This window comes from Vicugna pacos, chromosome 12 (assembly GCF_048564905.1).
Source record: "Vicugna pacos chromosome 12, VicPac4, whole genome shotgun sequence".
Lineage (NCBI taxonomy): Eukaryota > Metazoa > Chordata > Mammalia > Artiodactyla > Camelidae > Vicugna > Vicugna pacos.
This window is the reverse complement of record NC_132998.1, coordinates 36,557,839-36,580,346: the sequence shown is the minus strand read 5'-3', so window position 1 is coordinate 36,580,346 and position 22,508 is coordinate 36,557,839. Positions and strand designations below refer to the sequence as shown.

Below are 22,508 nucleotides of genomic sequence, written 5' to 3'. Positions count from 1 at the left end.
ACCACTAGAAAGGAAAAATTATTTTTTTCCTACACTTTGCACACAACTCTGAGATAAATTAGGAAACAACCAGCTATTAGGATTTCTACTTCCCACCAAATAAGCATTCTTTAACAAGTCTGCCAAACTGCACAACTCCAAGAAGGCCATTCACATTATAGTATGCATGAAGTTATGCAGTGCAAAATTCTAAATATTTTGGATTAAAAAATAAAACTTGTTTAGCATCTATAAAGATAAAGCTTAGTATTGTCTAACACACTGAAAATTGACTACATATATGATAATTCTAATAAAATAAAAATATTATTTACCCCAAACATTCCATTTCTCCACCCACTGTTGATAAATGGGCATCCATTCTGGTTTAAAAATCTGTGCCCCACTTCAGAAGGTTATATTTAATATTATCTATTTTGGTGAACTAATACGAAATGATAAACATAGCTTTTCCACACTGTAAAGATATCCATTTTTTTAGACTTATAGTGAAGAAGTATTTTTGCAAAATCATAAAACAACAGTAAGCAATATTAAATAAAGCGATGTTAAATAATGCTTAGAATTACATTAGGCTCTGTTCCCTGCACTCCAACCCTCCCAATCACTCTAGAGCTAGATTAGTATATTAAGCAGATAAAAAAGCAGAGAGGTCAAGTGAGGATGTCCAAGCTAGTATTTGGCAGAGTGAGAATCAAGCCCAGAGGACCTGGCTCCAGATTCTGTGCACACATAAACCACATACGCAAAATCCTTTTGCTCTTGAGAATTAGGAAGTAGATATATGCCATTTAAGCCACAAAACATTATTTTGCCCACAAAGCAGCATTTCTACCATTGTGAAAATCAACTGTCAGTTAAGAGCTAAGCAGCTGACTAAATGCTACTGATTATCGTTGAAAAGTAGGGGGTGCACATTCTGTAGAACACCGTTTCTTTCTTACACGTTGGTTAAGGGGATTGGCTGCACACGGCAGAAGCATGCAGAAAAAAGGACTTTTTAAAATTCTAAATCCAATCTTCACAAACTATTTCGTACTTCTGCTTGGCTTTGGCCTTGATACCTTCCATACAGGTTGTACACTTGTTTTGAGCTTATTTAGGGCAGGAACTGGGTCTTAATTTAGGGAAACATGCTCTTTATTCACCTGAGTCCTTGCTACTTGAGGGCAGGATCAGGCATTCAAGATCAGGCATTCAAGAATTTGAGCAGTGGAAAAATGCACAAGGAGAAAAATGAGAAGAAAGGAAAAACACCAAGAGGCAACAAGGTGGGTTATATCATTTGCTGCCAAACTCCTAACTCTTCAATAAAAATCACTAAACTTGCAAAATTCTTGCAACTAACAGATTCTTGACTGGGTTAACAGCTCGTACAGTCCCAGAACCACACAGACAAAAGTAAACCTCTGACCTAAAACTACCAGATAAATGGCCAAACTTTGGGCGGACATTAGACTTTCACAGGCTAATGAATTGGAGAGCTAGATAAATGTAGTTAGAACTCCAAGGTACAGGGATTTACAATTGGATTAATCCTTAAAACTGAGGTGGATGTTCAAATGTGTTGTTTCATTTATTTTTCAGAAATATGCACAGAAACCTATCAAGTGAACACTGGACTAACAGCTCACTCTAGAGTCAAGGGCTCTTTTCACATTTCACAGTTAGAGCATGGAATCCTCAGCATCCAGCAAGTGCTTCATATGTCTGCACTCATGTTAGGTGAATGACAAAGAGTTTATAACTAAATGGCATATCAGGGCTAAAAAGAGAAAATACATCTCTTAATTTGCTCGGACACTATATGAAGAAGTGTCCTTGGAGCTGATGCAGAGTCACCAAGGACAGGAAGAATTTGTTGCCTTAGTTATTTTCTCTCTCTAATCCTACTTTCTTCTCTAATGTCCCCGCTTGAAGGCATGCAGTTCTGTCTTTCCTGAGATTTGAGGGTTGGCTGAATAAAGTGGGGAAAGATTCAAATAATTTGGAACAAAGGTATTTCTCTATACAATATAATGATTACTTTAAAAAACAAAACAAAATAAAACCCTGACAGTCAACCTAGTGGATGAAAGCAAGGGAGGGTCCTTCCCCTAAACTTAATCAAAACAAAAACATACATTTTTAAAAAAATCTGTATTAATCCCAAAATTTGCAGGACTGAAGTCAAGACAAGTACTGCCACATCTCAATGGTTTCTCGCACTTCCCTATCACGGGCTAGACCAGAAGGTTAAGCAGCTTTCTATCTTCAAAACTTCTATACTGGAAATTCATATTTGTACCACATGTAAAGTAAATGTCTCTCACTTATCCTTCTATAATTTGGGACTCTGGAGGTAGGACTCTACAAACCACATTTCTGCTCTGCCACGGGCTCCCTGTTAAATTTGGCAGATGGGGTGGGGGTGCTAAAACTGCAAGAAGGCACTTGCCTCTTTTGGGCTTCTGGTCCACCTGAGGTGCCTGTAAGCATCACCCAACAATCCTGCAGCACATTCATCCAGCTTAATCACCACCACCACCACCCCTCCCCTACCCAACCAGAGGGCTAGACCCTCTTCAGAGGTCTGGAACCCATTTCAGGCTCCTTCTCCCAAGTTTCTAAACTTAAGTAACTTTAACCTTTTTTTCTTTTTTTCCCCAGACTTAGAAGAGGTAGCTTCTTCCTATAGCTGCTACTTCACAATACCTTTCTCTTTTCACCCTTCAGTCACCAAAGTAACAATTTTTCCGTACGTGACAGCTCCCACGTGTTCACGGAATTGCCAGAGTAAGGATTAGCCCAACCAGCTGCATACCGCCTATTACCACCCTACCCCTTTTGCCCTCCACTTAGCAAAGGATACAAAGGACAGCTAGGAAGCAGAAAGGCAGTTGTGCCAGTTAAAGAAATGCGAACTCTAGAGAGTACTCACACAGGCACCTCGGTCCCCAGATGCACCTCAGAACCCTTCCACTTGACACAGGCAGAAGCCACAATATCCATTATCCAGTAACTAGAAAATAATCAAATTCATGATTCAAAGGTAGTTTACTGGTATCAACGTGAGTTTCACAGAAGTCAAGATCAACACTATACCTACCAAGATCTACCCTTCCTCACCTTTCAAGCCAGAGGACCTCAGTTAGATGCATTTTAGAGAACAATCTGATAATATGCTCAAAGTATGCCACACTCAAGTGTGAATGACCCAAACAGAATTTCACAATCTTGGGAGAATTCTGAGACTCCCAACCACTATGCAATCAACTTCTCCCCAACCACACTTCTTCAATACCCTGATAAAAAGATTTAGGGTCCAGTCATTTTGCACACAACTCAGTTGTACTTTGAGGTAACAATTTCACATATTTAGGAGTAAAGTGAATCTAAAGAAAAGGTAAGTTGCACAAATCAAGATTAAGGAGAGGGAAAAAGATTAAGGAAAGGGATCTTCCTGCCAGAAGATATAAATAACCTTTTTCAATCTTTCTCACTACCATGAGAAAGCTTTTTCTCTAATTCAAAAAGATACATGCACCCCAATGTCCACAGCAGCACTATTTACAAGAGCCAAGATATGGAAGCAACCTAAATGTCCATCAACAGATAAATGGATAAAGATATAATGTGTATATATAGATATATACAATGGAGTACTACTCAGCCATAAAAAAGAATGAAATAATGCCATTTACAGCAACATGGATGGACCCGAAGATTGTCATATCAAGTGAAATAAGCCAGAAAAAGAAAAAAAAAGTATCATATCACTTATATGTGGAATCTAAAAAAATTAGACAAATAAATTTATTTACAAAGAGAAACAGACTCACACAGAAAATAAAATTATAGTCACTGAGGGCAAAGAGGGGATTAGTGGAGGGATAAATTGGGAGTTTGAGATTTGCAGATACTAGCTACTATATATAAAATAGATAAACAGCAAGGTCCTACTGTATAGCACATGGAACTATGTTCAATACCCTGTAATAGCCTATAATGGAAAAGAATATGAAAAGGAATATATACGTGTGTGTGTGTATAAATAAACCACTATGCTGCAGATTAGAAATTAACACAAAGTTGTAAACTGACTATGCTTCAATACAAAAAGAAAAAAAAGAGACAGGGGCAATAAACCTGTTTATGAACTGCTAGGAAAGAAAGAGTAAATATATATGAAAAATATAAAGCTTTTTCAGTAGAGATGTGATAACAATAAGACTCTTGACATTGAGCAAAATGAACAGTTTTTCTATTCACAATCACATTTTTTCAAGACACCTGTCTTCCAATAGAAGTTGTATGATTAACCCTATAATATAAATGAGAGAGAATAAATAGCATGATAATATAAAACACCTACAATTTTATAATTATAAAACAAATCTTTGGACTTGGACTGCAACATTTGTTTGGGGCCTAAAAAATACAATCTTCTGCTTTAAAAAAAGAAAAAAAAAAAGAATGTTAGTGTGTTTCTATACCAGCTCTCTCCTTCTGCTCCAGGCCATATATTTGCTTTCATTTTACTAAAACCAAATATTTGAATTAAATCATTCTGACTACACATGCCAGCTAATGGCAAATGAAGTGGCTGATACATACCATGCAGAAAGAATTATCTTGAGTATTTTTTTTAGTCTGCCATAAACAATAGACAAACTGTCTACAATCAGTATAAAGAACACTGCAGACATTCTACATACTAATATTCTTAATGTTTAAAATATTAACACACATTGGCCATAATTTACAAACATAAATACATAACCATAACTGGCCTGATGACCCAACTCAAGAAATGAAGTAGCACTTTGGAACAAAGAAGTGTATGTGTCTACTCCTAAAATATTAAATTGCTGTAAACTGATTACTCATAAGCAGAAACATACAATAGTTTTACTTTCTTTTTTCATCGATAATCGATCTAAATAAATATCTGCATATTTTTAAATCCACGCCTGAGGGGCACAGGGAGTGAAAGCCTGCTCAGTGACTAGGACTGGGTTCTTGGCTGTCAGAGTCCCACTGCATACTAACACAAGAAAACCTGCTAATGCAATCCCCACAACAAAGGGAGACGACACTGGAGTTCTCCAATGCCTTTGTTTATGGCCCTGTTATGACTAATCCATTATTAGCAATTAAGCAGTAGAAAACAAAAGGCTAGTGTGTACGTGTGGGAACCATAAGGGCAAAGGTCTACAGGCTTTTTAAAAGTATACATGGCAATCAAAACTCTGACCCAGGGAGTGTCAAATATTTTATTTTTCTGATGGTTACAAAGAGCAAATTACATACATATATCTAAACATCACTTTGAACACTTTAAATATATACAATTTTTATTTGTCAAATTTTTTTCAATTTCACTGTAATTAATGATTCAATTAACAATAGAACCAACAGTTGTTTCCTAGAGTGCCTTTACAAGATTCCAGAAAATAAAGCAAGTGACTTAAATTTTACCCCTGATTTTCTTTCATGGCACCTGTAGAAAATAGTATTTCTAGTTCCTGAACCACAATATACTTGATATGTGGGATATAAACAAGATAACTACAGTCAAGATTCTCCCAGAGGAGCAAAAAAACCAAACCCAACCAACACAGAGTGCTGGGCAGTCACATTTCATATGAGGGATGTTCTCCTGAAACATGGCATAATTCAGAAATCGGAACATACATCATTTTGAATGGTAAACAGTATCAGTATCAGAGGTTGTACAGGAGAGGGGAGACAAGGAAAGAGATGCTGATGAACTAAGATGAAAAGATGAGGTTGTGAAAAAGCCTTACCTGTCAAGTCAAGGCATGTGAACTCCATCCTATACAGTAGAGAGTAAAATGATCACATTGGGTGTTTTTAGAAAAATGTGGCAATGTGGAAAACGAAGAGAAAAAGACAGAGAAAGAGAACATGTAAGTGAAAATAGAAAGATGAGTTCTCGGATTATTGCAAAAAAGTCCAGGGGAAGATAAGAGACCACATACAAAAACAACTGCCAAGGAGGGGAGACAGGAGTGGGTTAGGAGAAGCAGAGGCATTTTTGAGGTTCAATCAATCGGCTTATTAACAATTGAACATGGAAAAGAGAAGAGGGAGAGGAGAGAAGAGGGAGGGGAAGTAAATTGCAGGCAACTGGGTTAATGTCGATGTAATTAATAAAGAGAAAAAACACCAGAAGTACTATGCACAGGAGGGGAGACAGCAAAATGAATACATTTCATTGTAAAATAAAAGTTGACTTTAAACTGTCTGCAAGATATCTACGTGAAGATAAAATGTAGGCAATTGGAGAGACCTGAAACTCAGCACTAGATTTGGAATCATTGATCAATGTAGACTGAAGCCAAGTAAACGAATAAATGTGTTCAAGAGAATATATAATGAAAAAAGGTCCAAGGTCTGAACCCCACAGGAACATGAAAATTTAAAGGCTTTAAAACTATCAAAGTTGACAGGATACAGGCCTTCATATTAGTTACTCTGGAAAGCTACACAAAATTTCAGAATACTGCTACTAAGAATCTGTGCAATTTTTTTTGAATTGCTTAAGTGCTAGCTTAAAAGCCAAAAGGGAAAATTAGTTCCAGTATTAAATGCTCGTGGCTTCTTCTCAATGAGAAGTTTCGAAAAAGGAATGAGAAATAATGGAGGCCCAAAGAAAGTGACCTGACCAAGGTCACAAAATTTATTAATCCTTAAGAAAAAAATAAGTCAATACTGATTCCTACCCATTATTCATCAGAATTGGTTCAGATTTCTCAGTATCCAGCCATCAAATCTTTAAAGATAAAAATTTACTGGTTGCTGACAATATAATAATAACAACAACAACAACAACAACAACTCCAAAGGCTAAAGGATATTTCTTAAATGTTCTAAAGCAAAGCAGGTTTTAGTTTTATAGGAACCAATACAGATTTACCTGCTAAAAGTTCTGCTTTGCTTCATTCAGCACTGTAATTTCTTAAAAGCATTTACGTAGAAAATTTCAGCTAAAAAATTCTAAAGGGAATGAAGTACTGATAAATACAATATGGATGAGTCTTGAAAATATGCTAAGTGAAGCCAGACACAAAAAACCTTATCATATAATTCCATTTACATGAAATGTCCAGAACAGGTGAATCCATAGAGACAGAAAGTAGGTAAGTGGTTGCCAGGGGTTGGGAGTACGGGTAGCGTGATTGCTAAGGGGCAGACGGTTTCTTTTTGGGTGTTGAAAATATTCTGGATTTTCTGTTTCTAGACAGCGCTGATAGTTGTACAACTTTGTACTACATTAAAACCTCTGAATTGTACATTTTAAAAGAGTAGATTTTATGATATGTGATTTATATCTCCAAAAAATGAAGCATTTAGGTTTTCCTTTCATATTCAGTAAGATTTTAGCATTCTATCTATGAACTGGAAATTGGAATAGCAAAAGAAAGTGAAGGGGAAATAATTATCTGTATTACTTCATTATTTTTAGTATGTTACATATTTAGTATATTAATTGAATTTTTAATAATAAACATATATCTATGAACAACACTTCAAAAGGAAATAAAACTTTCAAATTAAAAGACTGCATTTGAAGTGCCTGTGGTCCAAGCAAAGAAGTGCTGACTCATGTTACAGTTTTAGCACTGCTCAAGTACTTTCCTAGAGCTTGATTATGTCTAACCTGGAATAACATCCTTCTCCCCTAACCCCCCTTTTCTACTTACCTTTCAAAATTCAGCTCAAATGTCAACCTCCTAAAAACCTCTTTTCCTAAAGCAATCTTGAGGGTTTCCCCACCCTGAATGTCACATATGGCGTTCCCACTGATGCCTTTGTTTTCTATATATGAGAAGGTACTGTCTGTGTGTGTGATTTTAGTTCTAACACACCCTACCCTTCTTTGCACTAAAGCCAAGCACACACAAAGGCCATTGTTCCTGCAAGGTGCACACTAAAATCATCTGGAGATCTTAAGACAAAATGTAACAAAAAACATGTTGGGCTGGCAACTGTTAAATTTATAAATCCCCAAATAATTCTGATGCACAACCATTAACTACTCAGATTATTAACAAGTGTTCACAGAAACTATCTTCTAGTTCCTGCCACTCAATACATTAGCAGCCTGCCCAATCTAACTGGGAAAATATTCCAGTAAGAAATAGGGAAGGTGTGGCCAAGTGTTCACTGATCTCTAATGACAATCCATGGCAGGAACCTGAAAGTAGATTGCAGCACTTTTAGATTAACCCTTATCTGAATCACAACAATAAAGACAGGGTAAACAGAGTGCTTTATTCAGAAAAAATATATATATATTTACTTATCAGGGAAAGTTCATTTACAGCTAAAGGTAAGAAACCTCAAGCTTTGTAACTATAAATCACTGTGTCTTCACCTGTGAAAAGAAATGACTTTTCTAAAAAAGCCAAAGCAAGAATTACAGTATGTGCAGGTGTAGGGGGTTTTTACTTAAAAAGCACTCTTCCTTATTCTTTCTAAATGCAAGTGATAAAATTAAGTAGGTAGAAATACCCTCCCTGAGTGGAAAACACAAAATTAAGTTTAATAAGTGTAAGATAATTCTATTTTTAGGCTTACTGAATGAAAAAAATTTTGTTTAAAACTCAGAGTGGTTATGGTCTGATGCAGTGATACTTCAAATGTATTTTCCTATCTGCTCTTTAGTTCCTTCTCACTGGAACCCCAAACTTCCCCAAATCTAGGGACGCTGGAGAACAAGATAGATATATGCCACCCCAGAAGAAGCAGTCTATCTTAAGTCAAACGTTATTACTAAACAGGGACCCACCTGCACAAAAGCCTCTAATTAAACTACAATAAGACACTATCCACCACATACTGGATTTGTGGGATATGCTATGCATTCATTCTCACTTTCTCTTCTTCTCCCTCTCTTTCCAGCTTTCATATCTGCTATTTCGTCTGTCCACTTTCCTTCCTCTTAAAGTTTAAAAACACTTCAACAGGTACCTTTCTTTAGACTATGGTAAATCCCAGGTATTCCTTCTTTCATAACACACCTCATTGTAATTTCTTATATCACAACTGTGTCTTTCACTAGACAGGGATGCCTATCTTGTTCACCTGGCTTCGTGAATATATAGTATGCATTTAATAAATGTCCACTTAAATGAACTGAAACATGTTTTACAAATGGATAATAAAAAGGCAGACAAATTGCAATGTTATGGAAGACTGAAATATAGCCCTGGACTCTTAATAGCTTACTAAAGCCATTTTGCCCCTGTCCCATAGTAAGGGGGTAGACAGAGGTAACCCCCATGGTCCTTAAAGGTCACTAAAAAACAGGGACTTTACAGCAATAACCTTTTCCTTAGTATAAACTATAAAGAAATCTTAGAAGGTCATAAAGAAATAAAAAGCACCCATAGTCTAAAGACACATAGATAACATTTGTTATATTTCTTTGTAGTATTTTCCCAACTACAATGCCTTCAGTCACTATATTGTGAAGACTTTGAAAATAAAAACTGACTTGCTTAAAAACAGACCAAACCTCTGATCATGACGTACTGTGACGGTACTGAAAAGTAAAGGAGTTTGAAAATCTGAAGAGAAAACAGCCAATTAAAAAAAAAAAAGCAAAATATGTCAACATTAGACTCTGAGATCAATGTCTAAAAACACTTTAAGTTGAAGCCGGAAAAAAAAAAAAACTACAACCAAATACTAATTATTCAGAAACATCTGAGTTACAGGCCAACTCGGAATTATAGATATGCCTGTTTCCTTAGGAGATTTTAGAATAGCTACATCCAGGATTTTAACAAACATGCAATGCCCTGATCGTGTGTGTGGTGTGGTACAGCTCTTGAAATAATGAATACAGAATTTTTTCTGTCCATTCCGAGGGCTCTTAACCAGTTATCCAGTTCTTCCAACCTCACATTGATGGTTTCTAACACCAGAGATGTCAGGAGACAAAGATCTCACTCAGAGTATGGTGACCCTACATCCTATCTAATCTACAAATTAAAGATGACTGTATTTAATATTAAAAAAAAAGAACTTCACTTGGGAAGCATTTTTAAAAGTTACTAAGATTTCAGCTGAAGTTAACTGATTCCCTATTATTCACTTCCTAGTTTGTATATCCATGCTGATAACCCTCATACATTACATTTGCAAAGAAAATTTCAACTGTATAATAAAATATCAGTCCAACTCATCTTTTATATAGAAACAAAAATAATTCTTATTTTTTGGTGTAACATTACTACACATACTATGCCTTTCAGATCTGTTTTTAGAAAGTAAAATTAGATAACATAGTAATTAAGCAACCACATCAGAACTGTGATGACAGTTATATAATTATAATGTCCAAAGCCCCTGCTGGATGCCATCCTCATTTCCTTGGTTCTATTATTTACTTCCACAGTGCACACGCATCCATAACTCATGATAACAGATTCAAATGCATGATCAGAATCCATACTACATGAATCTACAGTATAAGTTATTTCCTTTTTAAATCCATTTACACGCAGGTAAACCAAACCACTAGATACTGCATAGAGAAAAAAGCAAAGATATTGACTTGCAAGTCCTCAATATTGATCATCCAACTTCTCTGGCCTACAGTCTCCTCATCAGAGAAGGAAAAGGATAATATAATGTTCTCTACTGTGTATGGCTGTAAGACATTGCAAGTGTGGGAAAAATTCATAACTTCCACAAAGCGCATGCATAATATCCCTGATATTATTATTTAGCATGGTGGATACTTAAGAAGTACTTGATAAATTGACAAAACTCAATCTCTATTGTGTGAGAACTGATCAATCTAGACTGAAGAAAGTGCTTGACAAAGAGGAGCTTAAAAAAATAACACTCAACTATTTTTAACTTACTTTTAATTATGCGTACATTTCATAATCAAAACATTAGCTAGTATATTAAACAATATCCACGTAGCCTGAAAGTTTAATTACCTCCAAAAGTAGTTCAGGGATTCTTAACCTGGAATCCAAGGAGACCAGGGAACTCACACGTTTCTCAAGAACCTGAATCCCCAGAAGCCATATGCAAAAAATGATTTATGGTCCTAGGAAGGTAAAAAAATTCTTGAATTGGGACAACCACCAAAAGAGCTTAAAAACCACACTGTTTCTAGTCAAATTTTTACTATGTAAGTTTATCTGTTTCCTAAGGATGTTTTAATTACAACTCATAACAAGTCCATCCTCATTATGGTAAGTTTTTCATGTCTTTTTTTAACGGGGAAAAAACATCAGCCAAAATTTCCAGGGCTTACAAAAGGGTCAGTTTTCTGAATCACTTTTCTTACTAAAAACTACTTTATATACTAGAATACGTATCAAATGAGTAGCTTTTAAATAGTGATAGGAAAAAAATCTGTATTTTTAAAAATCAAAGTTATTAAAGTACAAAACAGAACTCAAGTCTCAGTACAAAGTCAGATCATATCAGGTCTTCAAGAATTTGCAACTAAAGCTCACCAAACAGAAACCTAAATTTTAGGAAAGACTGATGAAATTCTAATCTCAGAAGGTTGGTTTGCTAGGTTTTAATCAAATAAGTCAACTCCTTGAGTAAGTTAACTACTGTTTCCTTAACAGTACTTGCTATATTTGATAGATTGCTTTCATGATTACTTTTGAGGAGAAAACTAAAGGAATGTCATTCTGTCGATGTAACATGTAAAGCTGAGATAAATTTGTTTTTGACCAAGTCACAACTACAGAGCTCATTTATTTATTCCCAAAATAACTCTGGTTCTTTATGACAGATGGATTAAGGAGGACCTCTTATTTTATGTGCCTTTTAACCTATGTGATTTGAAGCTTTAATTGCTTCGTCACTTTTAGAGACTAAAAGAGGTTTGGGCCAGGAGAAAGAGAAAAAAAAGAAAATCCTAAAAATTCTAGCTAAACACATTAACTGCCAAAAGTCAGTATAACTCATACATGTGTAAGTCACTGTATGTACGACCACTCATTACAGCATTGTTTGCATGGAAAAATATGGGGAACAATCTAGTTATTTGTATGTAATTAGCTAAATTAGGGCCTAAACACAAGGTTCCACAAAGCAGCTCTTTAAAAAATTAGTCACCTCAAAGATGTATTTTTGGACAGAAGAGGGAATCAAAGTACAATATTTGCTTTGGAGAAGGGAAGGAGGCGTAACATATATGCACCAAGTCTCTCTGGTCTTTTAGGGAGCATATACAGTAAAAGTTGTGGTTGTCCAGGGAGGGGAACTGGAATGCTGAAGGACAGATTACAGTCTTAGCTTTCCTATATGTATCATTTAGAACCTTTCAAAGGTGTCCTAAGTATTTCCTAGTCAACAGAACAAAAGATTGATTTGTTTTTTTTTTTTTAATGAATTTAGGGGTAGAATTCGAAACTTTTAACTCAGACATATGCAGATAGAATCTACTAAGCAGTAACACTGTCAAATTATATAGAATAACTCTCCTAAAACTTTCTTCCAAAAAGACTGAAGTGCACTCATTCATTCAATATTTCAGTGGCAAGGCATTAGATTTGTAAATTATCTATTCTGGGCATTCGAGCACTTCCTAAATCATCCAAGAGTCCCCGCCTTCATGGGGCTTTAATCGAAGTAGAGCTAAACAGCAAATAATGTAACTTCAAGTAGTTATGAGTGCTATACAGAAGAGAAAGAAATAAGAGGATAAAGAGAAATTATGGGAGAGGGGGGAGGACTGTGTTTTAGGACTGTTAAGGTAAATCTCTCTGAGGATATGACATGTGAGACAAGAACTGAATATGACAAGGCAAGCAATGCAATCAACAGGAAAGCCCGGTGACTGAAACACTTGTAGCCTCTTGTTGCTCAACAAAAAAAGCTGTGGCTGCAAAGCAGAGACCCCAGGAGAGAAGTGCAGGAGATGACCTCAGAGGCAGGCAGATCCCAGATGCATGCATGTAGGGCCTTGTAGCTTGGGCGGGGGGGTTAAGATTTTATTTTAAATGTGATGGAGAATCTTTGTAGAGTTCTGAGCAGTGACAAGATCTATGTTTTAAAAAGTAACACTAGCTGCTGTTTAAAAGGAGACCAACACAGTAGACCAGACAACAAATGATGGAACTGAACAGCGGTTTCAGAAAGATAGGGAAATGTGTCTGATTCAGGATATAATTTAAAAAATAGAGCATACAGAATTTGCTACTGAATTAGACATGAGAATCTGAGTAGGATAGCAACTGAGTGAATAGTAATTCAAAAAAAAATCTTACATTTGTATAGTTATTGACAGTTAAGGTACTTTTACATAATCTTTATGTCATTTCATGATAACCAGAGGCAGGGAAAGGTTACACTGGGTCAAGATGCAAGTTCTGCCCCTTGCCAGGTTTAAGACCCTAGGAAAGTCCTTTGAATGGGTTTCTAGCCTATAAACGGTATTGTCTACTTCACAAGATTTCTGCAGGTACCAAATGGTTGAAAAATTTCACAAATGTAAATAATGCCCATATTTCAGGCAGAACTGTCTAATGAGAGATGGTACATTCCCAACATTCAGGGCAGTAGTGCTGCCTCACTGCCACCACCATTATATTCCATATAGAACCTTGTACCCTGGCTGACAGAGAAGGAGGCAAACCCTTTTTTTTTTTAATACTGATGTAAAAAAAATAAACATTTTCAATGATTATAGAAAAGCCTACATAATATAAACATGGACACTATAAAAAAATAGTGTAATCTTTTAATCCTTCCTAGGGATTGGAGAAAATAGTTCTTTTTGCTATAAATAGCATTCAAGTAAAACCACCTAACCCCTACAAGATAAAACCCAAATCAAGGCACTTTTCATTAGAGACATGCTATTAACAAGATTATATATGAGTTATCACTGTCTTGATTTAAATAGTAAAATGTAAAAGCCTAGTGTAAACTAAATTACCGTGTGCCAAATGAATTGAATAATGAGAACTTTGACTTATTGCTTCAAGTCATATCTGTAAGTTACCACGGAATTAATTTTTCCAAGGCTTTCATATTATTCCAGAATACCTCCAGCATCAAGCAAAAGCAGAAAAATATATGAAAAGTCTTTATTTAGTTCATTATGTATTTTGGAGAATTATCTTGAATGTCAATGTGTACTATGTACTTAATCAATTACCTGAATAACAGTAAATAAAACTCCGAGGATTATTGGTGTTCAGTTCTATTTTCCACCCCTCATTGTCAAATGGGGCCTCAATAAATATGACCATTGAAGCCATGTGACTGCATTATAACTAGAACCACACGGTAAGGACCTCCCACTGCACACAGCCATTAAAATGCCTTGGACACAATCTGAGACAAACCTTTAATAAAACGAATGAAGGTTTTATACAACACTATGAAGGTTCAAATCATTAGATTCCAGCGTACAATGACAATCTGTTCTACTTTCAAAGACTTACCTTGCAAAACACATCTTATTTCTCTAAATCAAGCATCTTTAGGTCAGAGATACCTCCATCTCAGATAAATTTCACTGCAATTGCCTGAAGCACTGCACAATACACCATCCTTCAACAGGTCTTAACCATTTAGCATGCATCACCCGCCAAACTTTAAGAACAAACCAGATTAAATACACGTTCACCAGGCTATAACAAGCAAAATGATGGTGCAATGTAGGCACTTTAACTTGCACAATAAGCAATACAGAGGATCAACTAATTTCCTTCACCAAAACTGATCAAAAATCTCAAGGCTTTCTTTTTGAGGGTTGCAAAATTTTTTCACTGTGAGGACTTGATATTCATGTAAAGAACCTAAAAAAACCAAGACGTCTAATTTTTCACGGTTCACTCGTATTTGTCAAAGTACACACTCATGAAGAGCCGAAGAATGGTTTAATAATCAAAGCGCACAAAATCAAGAAGCAAAAGATATCACAAGGTCCCCCTATCTATGCCGTTCCACCCCTCCAACCCCCGCCTGCTCTTGTAAACTATTTCCTCTGAACAGAAGCAGTTCTGAAAGAGTTTGCCAACCAGAGTAAAATCACTTCGCGGAGATAACGAGCGGAAACGTATTTAAGGAAAAGAGATCGCGGAAGCGAGGGCAGCAGGGCGCGGAGCCCCCACGTCTCCGGACCCCGCAGCCAGCGGCGAGCATGTGCGGGCGGCTGCAGGACGCACGGCCCTCCCGGAGCCGCCTCCTGGGGCACTGGGCCCCGCCCGGCCTCACTCTCCCGGTTCATTCATTCTGAACCTGGGGCTGCCGCACCCCCGCACTCCCGCCCGGGCTGAAACAGGGATCCCGGGCCGAGCGGCCGTATCCGGCCGCAACCCCCTCCCGGAGTCCGGGCCCCACCGCGATTCCCGCGCGCCCGCGGCCTCCGCCCGGGGGTGGTCTGAGAGGCCGCGGAGGCCCGCGCCGGGCCGCATTTGAGACTAGAGCCCCGCAACCCCGCGGCCCCACCCTCCGCCAGGGCGCGGGCCCGGCCTTCCCTGCTCGCGGAGGGGCCTCCTGGGAGCCCCGGATCCCCGCCGCCGGGCTGCCCCACAGCGGCCGGAAGTCTCCGGGGCGCCCCCTCCCCAGCGCCCGACTTCCCTCACCGCCGCGGCCAGATCCTCTCCGCGCTGCCTCGGGCCTCTCAGCGCGGGCCGCGGGCCGGAGGAAGCTAGGGGCCGCGCCGCCCGGTCTGCCGAGCAGGCAAGAGCAGAGCGGGGAGCCGGCGGCCGGCCCGAGCGGTTACCTTGATAATCCTGCGGGGCAGCCCGGCCATCTTGTCAGATCCCGAGTTCGGCCTCTGGTCTCGTCTCCGGCTCCGCTTGCCTCACGCACGAGTGGAAGTCCCGGGCTCCACTTCCGGGGGACGTTGCCGCGCCCGCCGCCGCCGCCGCCGAGGCCCCTCGGGAAATGTAGTCCCTGCTCGGACGCGGACGCGGGCGCGGGCGGGCTTCCCTCGAACCTGGCCCCCCTCCCCCGCGCTCCCCGCCCCAGCCCCGGCCTGGGGGTGGCGGAAGTGACGCGCCGCGGCGGGGCAGGGACTTGGGGGAGGCGGCGCGGGGCGGCGCGGGGCGGCGCGGGGCGGCGCGGAGCTCCGGCGCTCGTGGCCGAGCCTTCCGCACGACAGCGGGACTGGGACGCCCGCGCCCGGCAGGCCTCTTATCCGAGGCCACGCCCGCGCCGGTGGGCGACGTAACAGAGGCCCAGACGCTGACGTAGCCCATTCATTCGTTCGCTCGTTCATTCAATGTTACTGCATTGCGCGTGGTCGCGGCTGGAGTTGCCAGGAACGACAGAGGTCAAGTTGATTCGAGGCTTCCTTCCTCAAAGGGAGGAGAAGACCGAAACTCGGTAGCAAAGCTCTCAACTGTGGGCCACGAAAGTCATCCAGGAAAACCCTCACCAGAATTTTGATGTTTAAATTTCTCACAAGTCGGGCCTCTTTGACACATCCCTTAGACCCGGGAAAACTAAAAGAAAAGGGCCTGGAGGAGTTGGGGGCGGCGAAGAAGAGTGGCTTCTGAGCGCCTGAACCCAGTGGTTGAGTCGCAGAGTGGCTAGCGGAGGAATGACCGAGCAGAGGATTACAGAGCCCAGAGTAATCCCTGAAAGAGGGATGACCCATAGAGTGCAGGGCCCTAAAGGAGGATTAGAGTGAGGGTGCCCGAAAATGGGATTGTTGAGGAAGCATTTCGTGACATCCTGATGATTGACTGCTTGCTGTGTGATGAGATCTTTGCGGGTATTTTGCTTTATCGTCATGACAATCTTAAGATGTTTACTCCGCTTTACATATAAGGCTAACAGACATTCACTTTTTCCAGGGTTGTGCGGGAAGTGGACCTCTTTTGTTCCCAGACACGTCTGCCAAAACATGGGCCCCCTAACCACTTAGCCACGATGTTTCCTAGGTGTTTTCTAGCACAGTAACACAGGCAGTAGATGGTCAATAAAGATGTGCCAGGTGCTACGTTAGTGGATGAGAATACAAAAAGGCTGACCCTGCCTTCCAGGAACTTAGAGTCCAGCAGAGGAGAGAGACAAGTTAATAGTAAATACAATCCAATGTGTTAAGGGCCATAATAGATGTTCTCTAAGGTGCTATTTGAGTACACAGAGGCATTAATTGCTCGAGAAGTCAGAGAGGGCTTCTTTAAGGAGAAGCGGCGTCCTAAAGGATGAGTAAGAATCTAACTGACCTGGCAGGGGAGAACATGCAAGGCTCAGGAAAAAGCCTTGAAATGGCATTGAGCTATAAGGGGGGGGGGGTGCATTAAAGAAATGGAGAATGAATGCAAGAAACCTAGTAAGAATAATAAGAGAAAACATTGTGTGCTGGGCATGATGTGAAATGATTACATAAATTATCTTATTTAATTGCAAAGTGAATAAGATAGGCTCTCTTATTACCATTGCTTCTAAGATGAGAAACCAAGCCTCAGAGGCAATAGTGAGAACTTCAAATAACCAAAACTCTGGAAATGAGTGGTTCTGTAATCAGAAGAATCTAGGAAACTAAATGACATTGGATAAGGATACTTTCAGAATATTTTAGAGAGGGCCCAGAACTCACCCTGATAGAAAGAAAGGCAGAGTGACTAGGGGTTAGAAGGGTACTATCCCAGTTATCTATTGCATAACAATTCAGCTCAAACTGAGTACTGAAAAGAGTAATTATTTATTTAGCTTTTCAGTCTGCAGTTTGGGCAGGGCTTGGCAGGGAAGGTACATCTGCTCCATGCTGTGGCAGCCTGGGCAGCCTGACTGGGACCAAAACCAAGATAGTTCACATAGCTGGCAAGTTGGTACGGGTTGTTATTTCCTCTCCAAGTAGGCCTCTCCCTGGGGTGACTTGGGCTTCCTCACCGCATGGTGGCTGGATTCCAAGAATGACTGTTCTAGCAAGCAAAGTGAAAGCTGAATCACCTTTTTCGACCCAGCCTTGGAAGTCACATAGCATCACTCCCACCACAATCTGTTGGTTGACTAGTCACAAAAGCCAACCTAGTTTGACAGGCAGGGGACATGGACCCCCCTCTTTTCAAAGAAAAGTGGCAAGATTCTAGAAAAGATCAGAGTTTGTGTGATGGAAGGTACAATTGTGGCCAACTTTGAAAAAAACAAACTGCTACAGGTATGACATTTGTCACAGTATTCTTACAAGCCATCTGCCTTAAAATCACCTGCAGCACTGGTTAAAATAAACATTCCTGGAGCCCTTCCCCCAAAGATTCTAATTTTCTAGCTCAGTGCTAAAGCCTGGAACTCTGCATTTAAATATCATGGTTAATTTTGATAGCTCCTAAAAGAACAAAAGATTTTGAATAAATAACAAAAATATTGCCACTGCCTTCTTTTGGCTATTCTCTACCAGAATGAATAGTGAGTATCATGCAGATTAAGGGTGAGAGCCCTGAAGCCCTGCCTAGATTTGAAAAGTTAGAATTTGTTTAACCTGTCTGTCCTTCATTTTCTTCACCTATAAAGTGTACTTCATATGATGTGAAGTTTCAATGATATATATATATGCATATATATATTAAGTACATAGCAGTTAGCAAGGGTTGTTATTTTTTAAGAACCAGTTTTGTAATAAGAACAATTATTTTGTTTGATAAAAGCCAGGTATAATTTTCTTTAGGAAACCAGATTTTTAAAACTTGATAGTATAGATTTGTTTGGCAGAGGTTGGTTTGATGGCATGAAATTCTCTTAGATAAATATATATATATATATAAAATCATATAAATATATGTAGTTTCATGTCTCTTCTGGTGGTTTTCCCCATTCTTTCCCCCTTTGAGAACAGCTCACACTATACTCATCTGGAAAATAAAATCCAAACTTCTGATTCACATTAAGTCCTGTAGAACAGGATCTATTCTAGGAGGACAGGTTGCCACAGGACTGAGGTGAAGTTTATTCTCAGGTTAGGAAGCTGGTTAGGAATCCTGCTTACTGTATCCATAATGTATGGATAAAACAAGGATATCCACAAAATAACTGAACCAGTTCCTTCAGGGCAGAGGTGGCAGACAGCTGGAGAACAGAGGTACAAGAGATTTTTTCACTCCATACTCTTGAACCTTTTGGATTTTGAGCTGTATGAATGTATTACTTATTCAAAACACAAAATAATCCAATCCACTAATTTCAACAGCCTCATTAAGAGGTATTCAGAGCTCTTTAAATGCTGATCAGGAATGATATCGTACATCCAAAACTCAGCAAAAACATGCTGGTCCATGGTAATGAATAAATAATAGTGATCGAATAGCTTCACTAAGCTGAACAGCACTAGGCAGAGCTCTTAGCTAATTCATCTTTTTTTGGCTCTTCATTATGCTTTACTTTTGTCCATGTTTTTTTCCAGGCTCTGCTCCTTTCAGGACACAAACTCCAAGTGCCTGTGCATGTAATGTAGGAAAAAGGGCTCAAGAATGCTGTGATGAAAGAATTAGAGGAATCCTGTTCTACGTGAGTTTTACTGCCAAGAATACTGTTTTAGTGCCTCCTGTTCCTTCCCCACCCCTCCACCCCCAAATATTCAGGTTCACTACTTTGGTCCTATAATAGCAGATACATAAGGACTGTTTACCCTGCAGGTAATATCTTAGGACATTTATACCTGAACTCCTCAGGGTCGTGGACCTCATCCATCTTGTTCACCACTATATCCTTGGGGCCCAGCTCAGGGCCTGCTACGTGAGTGCTCTCAAAAAGTACTGGTCAGGGGAATGAATTGATGACTGCAGGCTGAAGATAAACACCTGTTTGAGAGTGGTTGCTATAAATTCATGATCCATAAGTGAATGCTCACAGAAAACACAGGATGTTTATGTTCATACCTCACCTTTTCAACTTGACTTCCTGGAGGACAATAGAGTTTCTTTCATAAACTGTCTCATGCTTTGCAGAGATAAAATTGAGTAGATCAGTTTGGAAAATCATAGATCATCACCTTTAATAAAGATCCTGTTTCAATTAATGAGCAATCGTCATCAGGCAGAAGTCTTTGTTTGCAAGTACTCTTATTGTTTCTTGCAGCATAGGAAAACTGTTTCGTGGGCGCTCAAGACAGAAGTATCTGTGAGAAGAGGGTTCGTGTACACTGACTCAGGGAGGAAGTGGGTGGGGGAGGAAGAGAAAGCTACACAATGATTTTTTAAAAGGAAGGGAAAAAAAGCCTGTTGCCTCATATTCATGACTTCAATGTAAATAGCTGAGCAATTACAAACTGTAACCAACACAATGCCAGCCTATAGGATAGATCTCAGTAGGGTCCTCCAGGGTCACAGGAGCACCACCTCCAGGCGAAGGTTTCCAGAAAGATGAGATCCAAGAGAATCAGAGTAATATGGCTGACCTTTGTTTAGTGCTTTATGCTTTACAAAGCATTTTTGAATGCTATCTCACCTACAAAGAGCTTTAAGTGCATGCACCACTGGAGGCATTCTGTAGGAATCATTGATTCTGCAATTTTTCTATAAAGGTAGGTGAAGGCGGGTATTCCTTTCTTTGGGTCAGGTCCCAGTGGAAACAGGATTCCAGAGGATGGTGACTCAAGGCTAAGCCAGAAGCCTGGCTGGAACAGGAACTCAGAAGAAGCAAGACTCTTTCCCATGCCTCTGTGGGTCACTCTTTCAGGTTCCCAAGAAAACTATTTGTATTCTGTGTCCTTGGGCTCCAGTTGTTGTGTTACTCCACCTGTGAGCTTACTCAGCCTGTCCAGCCTAAACTGTTTCCTTATTTCTTCCCACCTGGTGTGCCCTGCCCAAACTTCTTTTCAGTACACTCCCATCACCTTTCCTGTTCCCTTCCATCACCTGTCTCTCTCCAGTTCTATTGACTTTTCATGTGCTTCTCACTTGTGTCTCTTGCTTTCTGCAGAGAACTGCCCACCTTCTACCAGTATGATTAGCAATGTTTTGAAAACTTTGTTTGACTTCTGAGTACAACAGCCTGGATCCGATATACTCTGGAGCAGAGGTTTTCAAATTTTGGAGTGCTAATCACCTTAGAGGCTGTTTAAACATATGGGCACAGGAGCCCCATCCAAGATCTCTGAGAGTATCATGGCCCCATGCATCTGGGTTATTAACCAGCTCCCCAGGCACCACTGATGGGTCCAGAGCTTGAGAGCCACACAGTCCCATATTATCTGATCTGCTCAAGAAAACAAAGTGGTTGCAAGAGCAACCTCAACTTATACTTTCTTGTTCCTGTTTTTCTAACTCCTTTTGACCCAATACCCATGTCTTTCCTCCTGTCTGTTCTAATTCTCCTGGTCCAAGTGTTAGATATTACAGGCAGATTGCTGGGGTTAAAGCTGGTCCAAGTGTTCACTATTCTAGATAGTTGGATTTTGAGCAGGCCAATAAATAGCATCCAATTTCCGCTCCTGAAATTATAACCAGTTGAAAGACATGGAGATCAAAACATTGTTTTCATTACTAATAAAGCTGATTGGAGATCGCAGTTCTAAGCCAGTAGTAATTTGAGTTTATTAATAGTTCCCCCACCAGCTACCCAATTATAGGCATAGCCACCCAGTCACTTAACACAGCCAGACTGCTGCAGGCTCCTTAGACCAAGGCAGAGCAGATGGGCACGCATGAGAGCAAAGACAGGCTGCTAAAAAAAAAAAAAGAAAGAAAGAAAAGAAAAGGAGAGAGAAAAAGGAGAAAGAAAGAAAGAGAGGGAGAAAGGAAAAGAGAGGAAAAAGGAAGGGAGAGAAAGAAAGAGAGGAGGGAAAGAGATACAATTTTGTCTGTTTTGTCATTTCCCTAGCATAAAGTTAAACTGCTTTTATGTAGGACAATGTAAGTTATTTACCTGTATTTCAAGTTTGTATTTTTGGAAATTACAGTTTTAAACTTGCTGGCATTGAACTCCAAAATTATGAAACTCTTCTGGACATGCCTCTCTTAGCTACTCTCACATCGTGGTCTCTTGGTTTTCATACCACCTCTCTCCCTGCCACTTCTGAGGACCCCTTGCTGGCCGTCCTCCAGAGAACCGCTAAATGTTGAAATTCTGCAGGTTCTGAGTCCTTTTCCTTTTTTTCTACACTCTCTCCTTATGTGCACTCAACATTCCCATGGCTTTCAGTCCACGTCCAGCCTAACTGCTATTCTCCAGACACATTTGTCTAACCACCTGTCTCATTTCATATCTCTACTTGGCTATCTCAGCAGTATCTCATACTCAACAACTCCCAAATAGAATTCTCTGTTTCCACCCTCGTCAGATCCCCCAAATCTGCTCGTCTTGCAGTCTTTCCTATCTCATGAACCACCCACGTTCAAGCTAGTCATCAAGGTGCCACCTGAAGTGTCTTTCCACTTTCTCAATTTCCACCTCCAATCAATCCATCAGCAAGTTCAGTCATCATTTCTACTTTCACAGTATATCTGGACCCCTTTCTTTTCTTTCCATCTCCACTGTTGCCACCCTCCATCACATCATCTTCATCTCTTAACTTGACTGCCAAGCAGCGATAGTCTCGTTAGACTTGCTTGCAG

The 22,508-nt window shown here is 39.8% G+C and overlaps 1 protein-coding gene across 1 annotated transcript in view; it reads right to left on the bottom strand.

Moving 5' to 3' along the window:
- UBE2N (ubiquitin conjugating enzyme E2 N) overlaps positions 1 to 16,021 on the bottom strand; it is a 36,243-nt gene extending 20,222 nt beyond the window's left edge. The window contains exon 1 of the mRNA XM_031683267.2: positions 15,731 to 16,021. Within this exon, the coding sequence (XP_031539127.1) occupies positions 15,731 to 15,760 (30 nt within the window). The 5' untranslated portion in view covers positions 15,761 to 16,021. The remainder of the gene's footprint in view (positions 1 to 15,730) is intronic.
- Between the last annotated feature and the right edge of the window lie 6,487 nt (positions 16,022 to 22,508).